This window comes from Fukomys damarensis, unplaced genomic scaffold (genome assembly GCF_012274545.1).
Source record: "Fukomys damarensis isolate Sample0158 unplaced genomic scaffold, DMR_v1.0_HiC HiC_scaffold_9, whole genome shotgun sequence".
NCBI lineage: Eukaryota > Metazoa > Chordata > Mammalia > Rodentia > Bathyergidae > Fukomys > Fukomys damarensis.
The window spans coordinates 27,271,548-27,285,078 of NW_022900921.1; the positions used below are offsets into that span (position 1 = coordinate 27,271,548).

The 13,531-nt window shown below is 37.6% G+C and overlaps 1 protein-coding gene across 3 annotated transcripts in view; it reads left to right on the plus strand.

The window, feature by feature from the left end:
• Positions 1-13,531, plus strand: part of Simc1 (SUMO interacting motifs containing 1) — a 54,894-nt gene that overhangs the window by 19,013 nt on the left and 22,350 nt on the right. For all 3 annotated transcript variants that reach the window (XR_779804.3, XM_010622132.3, XM_010622131.3), the window contains exons 3-5: positions 2,782-3,014; positions 3,725-3,794; positions 9,435-9,589. Coding sequence is in view for 2 of the 3 variants with exons in the window: in XM_010622132.3 (XP_010620434.1) it covers positions 2,782-3,014; positions 3,725-3,794; positions 9,435-9,589 (458 nt within the window). In the remaining variant the exon portion in view is untranslated. The remainder of the gene's footprint in view (positions 1-2,781; positions 3,015-3,724; positions 3,795-9,434; positions 9,590-13,531) is intronic.

Consider the following 13,531-nt stretch of genomic DNA (forward strand, 5'->3'; position numbering starts at 1 on the left):
GTAATCCTAGCACTCAGGAAGCTGAGGCAGGAGGATCAGTGCAAGCTCAAGGCCAGCCTGAACTACAGAGTGCATTTTAGACAGCCTGAACTGCACAGCAGAACCCTGTCTGAAGACAAAAACAACCCCAACAACAACAAAAAAATACCCTTAGGTGTCTTGAGAAAATGTTTCTGTAGTCTATAATTCTTTGAAGGTATCCTTCTGTGTGCACTTAGCTCAGATTATGAGCTGTCAATATGGCTAGACAAAGTGTATTTTCATTCTTCATCTTTATTTTTTTTACCTTCTTAAAGAATTTCAGCCATCTAGAATACTTCTACAAATCTTTTCTGTCTCTTTTGATTTCATTTAGGCTTTCAATAAATACCTGTTCACTAAGCCATTTTCTTAGAACAGCTTTAGTCTCCACAGCTGCAACTTATCAGCCATTGGCCTTAATGTCTTCTGAGTCTCTCTGTTAACTCTAACATTAGAACCACAAGTTCTGCATCAGATATTTTAGTCAGCCTTTTATCACTGACAAAATAGCTGAGAAAAACAAAGAAGGAAGGATTTATTTTGGCTCATAGTTTCAGAGGTTTCAATCCACTGTCCAATGGCCCTGTTACCTTGGGCTTGGTACCATCGTGGTACCAGGGCCTGGCAGAAGAAACCTGCTTACCTCATTGTAACCAGGAAGCAAAGCGAAAGGAAATCAGCTAGAGAGGAAGGGCACACCCCCATGATTCATTCCCTTCAACTAGACCCCATCTCCTATTTCATCACCTGCTAACTCTTAATATTGCCATCTAATCATGATCAGTGAAATTAACCCACACATGAAGTCAGAGCCTTTATAATTCACTTCTCAAAAATCCAGCAACAGCCAAGCCTTTAACACAGTGAGATTTTGTAGAGGACATTTTGGATTCCAACCATAACAATACAGTTGTTTGACTTAAAGGTAAAGACATAAAACGTATAGCTGCCTCTCCATATAAATATTTATTTCAGGGCTGGGCATATAGATTCATAATAGAGCACTTATCCAGCATGCATGAGGCCTTAGGTTCAATCCCCACTGCTCAAAATGAAAAGTATTTCCTTTAGGGGTCCAGGAACCAAAAGTTTGTAAGCACTTTTGTTTTTAGATTTCTTTATTTAGACCAAAAAATTAATATGGTTTCAAGATTATAAAATGCACCACACACATGTAAACCAGTCATCCAAGCAAGATTTTTGTTCTTCTAATGCTTTTCTCATTGCATGCCTTGTACAATGATATTTTCTCACCAGTGAGCTCGTGGGGAACCTGTAGGTGATTTGAGACATAAGGAAAGCCAGTTGGTTTTCTCTGCTCCAGAATATTTTCTAGAAGGGCAAATTAAGCCGTTGCTAATTTACTCTATTAACATATAGTAAGATTTTTGTTCATTTAGCTGTTTTAAAATTAATAGTACTTATTTTCTGATTTTAATAGTAGGGTCTATTATAAAATGTTTTATTTGGACTGAAAATTAATATTAAAAGAGTATAATGTTAATTCATTGCTTACTTGTACCCTATTTTATTCTCTGTTTACTTTGCCAAGAATTGAGTCAATAAATGTGTGCTATATTTTGATGAGGGGGGAAGCCTTCTAAAATATAAAGAATAAGACTGAGGCAAGAGGTTAACAAGTTCAAGGCCAACCTGGTCAGCTTAGCAAGACCCTATCTCAAAACAAAATAAAAGAACTGGGTGTGTAATTCAGTGGTAGAGTGCTTGCCTACCATGTGTGAGGCCCTGGGTTCAATTCCCAGTACCATACAGCAAATATGTTTTTTTCCATCATAGACCTCTCAGAAAGTATTTATTTATTATTGTGAATAATTTTCCTTCCCAGTTGCCTTTTATATATAATCATTTGAATTTTTAATTGGGATTTTTAGCATGTATTTATGTATATATATTATATATAATATATATATATTTGTGGGGTTTGATTATTAATTTGTTTGCTTTTATGTTGGGTGCTAGGAATCAGATTCAGAGCCTCACTCATGCCAGATGAAAGCTCTACTGCTGAGCCATATCTAATATATAAAATTGTTTTTGTTATTTCTAGAGACCAGGGGTTAAAAGAGTAGCTCTGGAGTTATTCTATGTTTGAAACCAACTTTTGTCATGCTACTTGTTGCATGACAAATTTTTACCCTCTAAACCTTGGTTTATCCATAAAACAGGAAAAATAACATGTTTTTCTTAGTATTATAGTTTGTTCTTCTAGTTATGAATTAATAAGCACCTATTGTGGAAAATTGGAAAATAGAAAAGAACTTACATTGGAAAAATCACCAAAATTCCATGACCAAATAAACACTTTTCACAAACACCCCTAGTCTATATTTATATTTTTGTGGGAAAAGCAACTTAATGTTTATTGATATCTCAAATAAGAAATCAGAATTCTTCTAACAACATATCATTTAAATCTTTCTTCTCTATTTCAGTATCTGATACAACATCACAACTACCCCAAATCTTTTGTCACCCTCACCTTAAAATAACTTTTATAGGCTTTGGACTCTATGCTTTTCGTATTTCCTTTCCATGCTATATTTTAACATAGAACAAGTCAGGTTATATGTAGAATTTAGAATTCTTATCCTTTAATTTTATGTAAGATTTTTCCTTGTGTCATTGTTTTTAGATAAGGCTGTCTTGTCTCTCCTTTTTCAAATTATATAAATGGAGAACATTGCTGTCCTCAATTTATGTACTATAGAAATCAACATAATTTTTTTTTTATCTCTACAGTGCAAGGCCCAAAAATTAGAACCCATACCTCATCGAAGACTAAGAATGGTGACAAACACCATTGAAGAAAACTTTCCTCTAGGGACTGTGCAGTTTTTGATGGACTTTGTGTCGCCCCAGCATTACCCACCCAGAGAAATTGTGGCTCACATCATCCAGAAAATCCTGCTCAGTGACTCTGAGACAGTGGATGTCCTCAAGGATGCCTACATGCTTCTCATGAAAATTCAACAGTATGAACCATAACACCTGGCTCCTGGCAAAATCTCCTAGGAAACCTGGACTCAGGGCCTAGCTTTCTCTTACCTATGCTTTATTCAATTAACCAGTAGGGAAGGTTTCTTAATGTAGGATTAGGATTGAAGATGATGGGAAATGATCAAAACTGGCTTTAACACCTGAGAAAAGATAATTTAATGCCTTGTGTTACTAGAAACTTAGGAATAAGATGTGACTTGATTCTGTGTTCATAATGGTTACTGGGATCTATTTTCCATCTCTATTTTGGTTTTATTTCATTCACCACCTGATAGTTCTCAGGCTCAGGCTTTTAGAACACTTTCAATTGGGACAATTCACTTTATAGCTGCACAAGAATTCTCACATATGAGTCTTGTAGGATTTGATTGGCCTAACATGAAACAACCCATCTTTGAACCAATCACTATGAATTGAGGGATAGAATATTATAATTAAATCAGAATCTCATGTTTTATTCTGGTAGGTAAAGCTAGTTGGCTAAGAACACTGGGAAGTTGGTTTCTTTAAGACAATGCTTCCCAAAAGGAGAACTCCACCATGTTCAGGTTTACATATGTTGAATCCCATGGGGTGGGCCAGAGACTTAAGGATAAGAGGCTTTTTTTCTTCTTTCATATTCCAGATCTCATCTCCTTTTTTACGAAATTCTCTAGAATTCTAATTGATGTCACTTGACTTTCAGGCTACATCCAGCCAATTCCAAGACAGTGGAGTGGGACTGGAAACTGCTCACCTATGTCATGGAGGAAGAGGTAACATAATAAATTACGAAGGTGTATCTTTTGCAGAAGTTGTTTTGTTTTGAGTTTGTTTGTTTATTTGTTTTATATCAGGGATCAAACTTGAGACCTTGCATTTGTGAGGCAGGCAGCAGCACCACTGAGCTAAATCCCCAGCCCAGAAGTTTTAACTACAAAGAAAAGTGATCAGAAATCTATTATTTAAAACTTCCCTATTATTTCCTCTTGACACCCCGCCAAAAACATTACTATTAAAATGATGTGTGTAAGCCAAGTGTGGTGGCGCATACCTACAATCCCAGCACTCGGGAGGCCAAGGCAGGAGGATCACTGTGAGTTTGAGACCAACCTGGGCTACATAGTGAGTTCCAGTTCAGTCTCAACTACATAGTGAGACCCTGTCTCAAAAAAACCAAAAAAAAAAAAAAAAAGAAAAGAAAAAGACGTGTGTAGCCTTCTGAGTCAAATATAAATATATAAAATTTTTCTCACCTTGAGAGCCCATTAAAAATACTAGTAAATAAATGGAGAAAGTTAAATCTATGGCTGTGAAAATAAAGGGGAGGACAATAGATGTCATTAAAGATTTAGAAGATCAAAAAAATTACAAAAGTGGTGATTAATGAAGCTGGGCAGAAATACATGTGGAAGAGGCTGCAGCCAAGGAGGGAAAAATGCTCACCTTTAGAGTGGGATTTTGGACTCAGAAATACAGTATATGTGGTAAAACAACAGTCAGACATGAGCTATGATTGGATATCTATTAAAAATCTTTAGGTGGGGCTGGGAATGTAGCTCAGTGGCACATCACCTGTCTGGCAAGTGTGAGGCCCTGAGTTCAATTGCCAGTACAAAAAAAACTTCAGGTGGAACAATCAGCCTCTCAGTTCTTGAGTGCAAAGAGTTCATTAGCCAAGTTATATACCTTTTAGGCAAAAAGCCAAAAGGTTTATTGTATAGGGCTGGGGATGCAACTCAGCAGTGCTCTGCCCACCTGGCAAGCACAAAGTTCTGAGTTCAATTTCTAGTACTGGGGAAAAAAAAAAGATTTATTGTATAAAGAAATTGAATAAACAATCTATAATAAACAAAGATAGCTCATATATAGTTAGTATTCCAGAAAAAAAAATTCTACATTCTGATCTTTAGAGACCCCAAAGCTTAAATGCCAGCTTTCTGTCTACTCACCCTAAAGCAATTGAATGAACAAATGATTTTCAACTCAGAATTCTATATTCAGCCAAACTATGAATTAAGTATGAAGGTGAATAAAGACATTTCCAGAAATGCATGAACTTGAAAACATATCCCCACACTGTTTCTTAGGAAGTCACCTTTGGGTGTGCCTCTTAAGGAATTAGGGAATACTCAAAACAAAGAGGTATGGATCAGAGAATACTAGATCAAGTAAAATAATACTAAATAGAAGTCCCCAAATTACAATGAATAGCAGACTTAGGGATCAGTTAGTCTTAGTTGGAGTGAAATTACAAAGGACTATAAGTAAAAATGTTCAAAGAGGCGTCAGCACAAGGAACTAGGAAGCTCCAGTCCCTTATCCAGTGGGGACACTGTTAACAATATATGGACAACATTTCATATCATTTTCGATTATACATTAGTACATATCACCTGGAGGGATTAGTGGGGAGAAGATGGATTTTTTAACTTTTAAAAGGTACCGAAGGGGCTGGAGTTGTAGCTAGTGGTAGAGTGCTTGTCTAGCACCTGCAATGTCCTGAGTCTGATCCTCATCACCACAAAAAATAAAAATGAAATAAATAAAAAGCATTCTGACTTTCAGGAAGAAGGAGTAGACTTATCTTTCCCTCTTCCTCTAAGAAGAACTAAAAACATTGCAATATATATTATGAAGACCCTGAAAGGAAGCCTGTCTCCCTTTCAGAAGAAAGACTCAGGAGAAAAGAAAAATCTGAAGCAAAACAGTGATGCATTCTTGTGTGTGGTCCAGACTGGGTATGAAGAAGCTGGCAACCTGGAATTAACAAATGCTTAAGGAAAAGAACCCAACCACAGCCTGGCCTCTCTAATCAAAGGATCTAGAAGGAAGCAACCTACTCAAGCAGAAAATATTTAGAAAACAACCACTCTGCTGCTACCAAATACCACAGGAAGATTATGTATTCTCCCCACTGAATGTCAAAGTTAAGCAAGTACTAAAGAGAGCTTAGTTTCTGCCCTGGCCAAGCCACAAAGAAGCACCCCTTCCTTGGTGAAATGCCTTTGCAGTCTTGTTCACTTCCTAATTGAGTTGTTTTTGCACTGTTGATTTCTGAGAGTTCTTCATTTATCATGTATATTAATTCTTTGTTAGGTATAGGGTTTGCAAGTATTTTCTCCCAGGCCAGTAGCTATCTTTTAATCCTAATCATTTCCAAAGTAAAACTTTTTAATTTGGGTGGAAAAAAAAAAATATATATATATATATATGGACCAGAATACCTCTGGGAGAACTCTAGAGACAGAGTAACTGTAAGGGCAAACGGGAAATACCAAAAGGCACCCAGGACTTGGAGAAAGAAAGCAAACTTTATTTATGTCAACAGGACTGGTCAGGATAATTCTGCAAAGAACCAGCCAGCTGTCTTTTGCCTGCCTGCAGTTTTTATAGAATTTGTAAGCAGGAACTAGTGTAGACGCAGAGCAGGCAGTTGATGGGTTACATATGAAAATCATTATTACTGACTGGTCTATATCAAATTCAAACTCAAACTCAGGTTAGAAAATATTAATTTAGGGTAAGGTTGACTAGATAAAAGACACATATTTGGAATACACTTCAGTTCAGAGTGGGATCTGCCAAGGAGGAGCAGATAAGACATGTAGTTGGAGTCGACATCAGTTCAGGTTAGGGTTGGCCAAGGAGGAATTTGCTTGGGCTGAAAAATAAAACTGCTCACAGCCAACATTATCCTGGACTGGAGTCCCACCTGCCCATCAACCATATTATCTTGCCCTGCTGCAGCAGCAGGTTGCAGTGGCACTGGCAGACAGGGAGAGTTAGAGACCCCTGTGCCAATCCCCACCACTAGCACCAAGCCTCTGTGAGGTACCTCATGGCCTGAGGGATGTATCAGAAATGCATTATATATAGAGTATGTTACATTCCAGGATGAGTTCAAACCCTAGGTAGATAGGGAGTCTTGAAGGTAGGTATTAAGGTATGTCCTTGGAGCATAAATGGGTTAGACAGGGAATTATGTTCTTGGTAGTGCTAGCAAGAAAATATGTTTACAATAATCATTGATTATAGACTACAAAATTTTGGCGTTAACTGCAGTTTCAGATTAACCCATACCACCCTTTTCCTTTTCAACTACAGTGCCTAAACCAAAATGTAGCCAAGTAATAACTCCATTGAAAGACATCTAAATATTTGTGGGGTTTTGACATGTTCTTGCCCACCCCACCCATCACCCCATTCAGTACAGCAAGCCACAACAAAAACAAAAAATTGTCATATCTACCTAAGTCAGAAATGACAGTGTACTATACAGCCATTGTACTCCCGAGTTTGCTGGGATGGGTTTCTGTCTTGACAAACAGAGCTGCTAAAAACAGAAGTAAGCACTGCATCATGTGGAGAGTTCAAAGTTCTGCAGGCAGATAACAGGAGAAGCAAGAAGTTATGAGCTCCTAGAAAGGAAGAGGACCGAGCCACTTGGGAAATTAAAGCAAAGAATAGTACACCTGGATGCAGTGGCATGCACCTGTAATCCCAGCTACTTGGAAGGCTGAAGCTGAAGTATCAGAGTTCAAGTCTAACCAGAGCAATATTATTTCATATTATTATTTCACATTGTTATTTTACCCTTGATAATGTAAGATGAAAAGTGTAGAAATCAAAGATTGGATGGAAAAGGAATAGGTCCTAAAAGTAGTAGGGCTACTGTAACACCTTTATCTTCCAGTGTAGGTGTTATGGCTTGTATCTAGATGTACCCTCAAGCCTGATGTGCTCATAAGTGGGGCTTTTCATAGGTGGCTGGATTTAGGGTGTGTGAATATGGATTATGAGTGTATGATAACGGTATTAGTCTGGTTAGCATGGTTCTGGGTGTGGCTCAATGTACTAAAGATAGAAAACTCACCCTGAGCATGGGTACCAACCAGTAGGCTTGTAGCCTGAATGGAATAAAGAAGCAAAGGGAGGCTCACTGCCCACTGCTTTCTGCCTGCCATGAAATGGACTGTTTCTCCTCTACTGTGCCCTTCTGCCATGCTGCCCTGCCTTGGATCCAGCCAACTAGGGACTGAAACCTCCCCAAATTGAACTGAAATAAACCTTTCCTCCTTTATCTTGTGCGTGTTGTGTATTTTGGCCCAGCAACAAGAAAGGAAGGCAGTGGGCAATCAGGAGATAGTGCCTTCGATGATGGAGAATAGTTACTTTGAAGAAAAGAAGTGTGAGAGTTTGGCATAAGTGAGTTAAATCCTTATGTAGCAGAGAAGATCCAATAAACCATGTCTAATGTTGATAAATGAAAAATATTAACTCCATCTTCGATAAGATTAGGATTATCCCATGTAAATCTGAAGGCCACTGAGGCTGAGAGGGAGTAGTTTAAATAAACAGCGGAACTAGGTATAAAGCAAACAAACAAAAATATAAGATCTGTGTGCCAAAAAATCCCAGGCTCTTTGCCTGTGTAAGTTAGCCTCGTTTCACCTGTAACAGAATACCTAGCTCAGCCTTGCTTAACAGTTTGTACTCTTAAACTGACATGTATCAGCACATAATACTAGAAGTTTAGCAGTAGAGTAGAAATTATGGTTATTGATCTAGCAGCTTAGCAGTCATTAAATAACCAGTTTCTCTCTGAGCTGATAGCCCCAGTTTTACAGTGGTTAGGGGAAGGGTTGTTTGTTTTCTTTTGGTTTTTTGTCTCAGTCAGTCCAGGCTGGCCTTGAACTCAGTGTGTAGTCTAGGCTGATCTCGAACTTGCTGCAATCCTCCTGCCTCAGCCTTTCAAGTGCCAAGATTGAAGTCATGTACCCCAGTTTTATGTTTATCTTGAGGATGATAAAGGCCAGTAAGTTAGAGAAACTAACTTCCCAGGATTGTTAAAATTAAAAACTACAATCCTAGAGACTTTAGCAGACCTCCAGTTGTACCTTAGCTGTTCTGAAATTCTAATTATCTGTAGATGCCTAAATAAATGAATCGTTTTTAATTCCTAGGGGAAAAGTGGTTTCTGGGACCTTACAGAATATAATTCCTTTAGCAGTTGCCTTATTTTTCCAGTTTTGCAATGACCCCGACAATCTGCTCTCTCTTTTGGACATGAACTTGTTGACTCATGACCTTCTCTTGGACTTTGTGATTTAGTCTGGTTTGGATTGGTTTTTGCAGTACTGAGAATTGATTCCACAGCCTCATGCATTCTAAGCAAGTACTCCACTACTGAGCTACATCTCCAGCCCGTTTTTTAGGTTTTATTTTGTTACAGGGTTCCCTAAGTTTCCCAAGCTGGCCTTAAACTTGCAGTCCTTCTGCCTTGGCCACCAAAGCATCTGGTATTACATGGGTGCACCACTGTGCCCACAAGACTTTGTGGTTATGGCAGCCAGTGTTTTCTGTCATCTAGAAGACCAAGAAGAAAGACTAACTTCTCATTCCTTCTCCCAAAGGGTCAAACTCTGCCTGGGCGAGTCCTTTTTCTGCGTTATGTTGTACAGACCTTGGAAGATGACTTCCAGCACACCCTGAGGAGACAGCGGCACCACCTGCAGCAATCCATTGCTAACACTGTACTGTCCTGTGACAAGCAGCCCCACAATGTCAGGTAACCAGCCACCACACCAATGACTGGGAAGAGATACAGGCAGGCAACTGCTAAGGGCCAGAGAGTATCAGGTGGATGAAATAGGAATAATTATTAAAACTATAGATAATCAGAAAAGAAACCTTCTCGGCACCTACAGTGTAGCAAGTGATTTTCCCGTCAAAACCATCTGACTACCAATGGCCTGACTAGTTCCATATAGTCCAGACCACCTTGTGAGATCCAGAGGGAAACCTTCCCATGTAAAACTTTTTCATTTTTATAAATCTAAATTTATTTTCATCACACTATGAACTCCATTTTGATTTCATTTGTCACTATTAGTTTCTGAAAAGTAATAAGTATAACAATAGGTCATGTGGCTGTCAGTAAGGGTCAGTATATGTTTTATTTGATTGGTTGGTTTACTTTTCTGTAGCATTAGGACCACAGCTCCTAGAAGCTTCAGAGTATGAAACTACTATATGCTGACAAGATAAAGACCTCAGGCTGAAAATTCCATCCCTTGCTTTTTTGGAAATGAATCACACTAGAAAAGTATACCAGTATCCCTATTTTTCAGAGCACATATTTTTCATATTTATATCTCTATATGGTCCTATGTGTTTATTTTGTTCTTTTTTTTTTTTTTTTTTTTGTCTTTGTTTTTTTTTTTTTTTTTTTTTTTTTTTTTTTTTTTGAGGGGGTACCAGGGGTTGAACTCAGGACCTTGTGCTTGTGAGGTAGGTGGTGAACCACTGAGCTAAATCCCTGGCCCTAAAATTACTGTACTTTTTTATTTTTTGGTACCGGAAATTGAACTCGGGCCCTTGAACTTATGAGGCAGGTGGCAGAACCTCTGAGCCAAATCCCTGGCCCCAGTCCTACGTATTTGTTGAGAATAGTTTTCACAGGATAATGTTTGATATTAACTATTATAATTATTCCAAGCCAGGCATGGTGATGCATACCTATAATCCCAGAACTCTGGGAGCCTGAGGTGGGAGAATCACAAGTTCAAGCCCAGTCTGGGCAGTTTAGTGACTTAGACCTTATATCAAAATTAAAGGAGTGGGGGTGTAGCTCTGTGTAACAGCCCTAGCTTCAGTCTCTAGTTCTACAAAAAGGTGGGGGGCGCATTTCATTACTGGTTAAGTCAGCTTGTGCCTTCTTAGTTTGCATACCTGTATCCATCTGTATGTGGCATTTTATGCAAAGTTTAAATGTAAGTAACTGTCAGGAAAGAAAATCAGTATATAGACATATATTAACTCTACAAAGAGCTTAGGATAGTGATGGTGAACGTTTTAGAGCTTTCAGTGATTACAAACAGCGGCTGGCTGCAGCACACATGCCATAGTTTTGCCTGCAGTGGTTTATGAGAATATAGTTAGATTTTAAGGTGAAAGAAGGTTAAGTAATGAGAGCAGTTCTGTCTTTCATCATACTTTGTGAGAGTAAGCACTGGAGTTAGTAGGATATGGAAACGTGAACCTACTGCTCTCATAGTTGCTTTCATTTCTTCCTCTAATGATGTATGCTCCTAATTATACAGATTGATTCTTGGATTTAAAAGTAAGTATTTCCTTTTTTTTCTGTTTTCTTTATTTAAAATTAATTTTATTGATACATTTTAGGTATACAATACAATGACATTTATCATTGGAAATTTGTACCTTTATATATTTCTCGGTTCTTATTTTTTCCCCGTTTCATTGCCCTCCCTTCAACCCCTCCCCCCCTATTAACAAAAAGACTTTGTTTCTATTTTTTCCTTTTATTTAATTCCATTCCCTTTTACCTTTTCCCATCCCCTCCCACTGCCCCTTCCCCTTTGGACATTTTCTTCCTGTTTCACATTATCTATTATGCTTTTTGATCCTTATTTACACTTTCAATTTCTCACACCAGAGAAACTATTCAGTATTTACACGTTTGTCCTATTGATTTCACTAAGAAATAGTGAAATAATGCATACTGGCCTCAGTATGCATCCATTTAGCTATAAATGTCTCTAATTTCTCATTCTTTATGGCTGAGTAGTACTCCATTTTATTTTTAAAATCTAATTTTCTTTATTTAGTCTCCAGTTGATGTGATTTCTGGTTTCATACCACTATAGTTGAAAAGACATTTGGGGCAATTAAATTTGTGAAGACTTATTTTGTGAGCCATCCTGAAAAATATTCTGCAGACATTTGAGAAGAATGTGTATTCTGCTGTGGTTGGATAGAAAATTCCATATATGTCTGGTAGGTCTTCTTGGCCCATATAGTGTTATTCGAGTCCTCTGTTTCTTTACTAATCTCCATCTGAATGTTTTATATATTATTGGGTAGGACAGTGAAGTCTGTGATTATCACGATGCTATTTATCTTCAGTTGTGCCAGTCTCTGCTTCCTATGTTTAGACCCTTCAATGTTTGTAATTATTATATCTTCTTGATGAATTGACCTTTTTGTCATTATATGTCCTTCTTTGTCTCTTGTGACAATTTTTTATTTAAAGTCTATTTTGTCTAAGTATACCACCTCTACTCTCTTGCATAGAATATCTTTTTCCATTTTTTAAATTTTCAGCATATGTATGTATTTAAATCTAAAATTAAAATATCTTTCATATATGTTTCCTACTTAGTTTGTTTTTTAAAAAATCCAAATGGTGCAAGTGCAAGGTCCCAAGTTCGATTCCTGGTACCAAAAACAAACAGCCCCAAAAGAATATAAAGTTGGGAGAACATCCAGTCTGCCCTTTGATGTTTTTTGCCAGGGATTTAGCTCAGTGGAGCCACCACCTACCTCGCAAGCATAAGGTCCTGAGTTCAATCCATGGTACAGAAAAAAAAAATCCATTAAAGTACTTTATGCCTTTTGGGGGAATTTAATACACTTGAAAGCACTATTGCCATTTTATTGTTTTTTTGTCTTGTAGCTCTTTTGTCCCTCTTTTCCTCTTTTTCTGTCTTCCTTTGTGTTTTGTTGATTCTTTTGTATATTTTGTGTGATTAATATGGGATTTACATCAAACATCTGATAGTTATAACAGTCTGTTTTAAGCCAGTGACAACTTCAGTTACATACAAAAACGACTTTTACTTCTCCCTTAAAATTTGTTATTGAAGTCACAAATTACATCCTTTTTTTTTGGCACCGGGGATTGAACTTGGCAAGGCAGGCCACCAAACTGCTGAGCTAAATCCCCGGCCCAACACAAATTACATATTTTTATACTACGTATCTATTCATTTATTTTTAGCTTTCAAAATAGTTTTGTCTTTTATTCTAAAAAATGATTTATACAACATTATAATATTAACCTGTTTTATACTTTATATATTTACCTTTACCAGTGAGGTTTATACTTTCCTGTGCTGTGTGTTTCTGTTTAGTGTCTTTATGTTTCAATTTGAAGGCCTTTAGCATTTCTTATAGGTCAGATCTAATGGTGATGAACTTTAGCTTTTATGTGGAAAGTCTTATCTCCTCATTTTTTTTTTCAGTGCTGGGGATTAACCCAAGGACCTTGCACATGGTAGATAAATGTTCTTTCATTTATCTACATCCTGACTACTTCATTTCTGAAGGACAGACTGCCATACATAGTATTCTAGGCTGCATTTTTTTTCTTTTACAGATCTGAATATATCATCCCATTTCCTTCTGGCCTGCAAAGTTCTACCAAGAAATCCATCAATTCTTATAGAGGTTCTCTTATAAGAAATGAGTCACTTTCTCCTCTCAGAACTCTGACTTCTGACAGTTGGATTGTGTCTTGGTGTGTACTTCTTGGAGTTCTTTCTCTTTGAATCCGCTGGACTTCTTGAATTTGTGTGTCCATTTTCCCCTCAGATTTGATTTGGGAAGGTTTAGCTTTCATTTCTTTAAATAACTTTTTTGGGGACCAGGGATTTAGCTCAGTGGTTCCACTGCCTGCCTCGCAAATGCGGGGGGGGCTGAGTTTCAT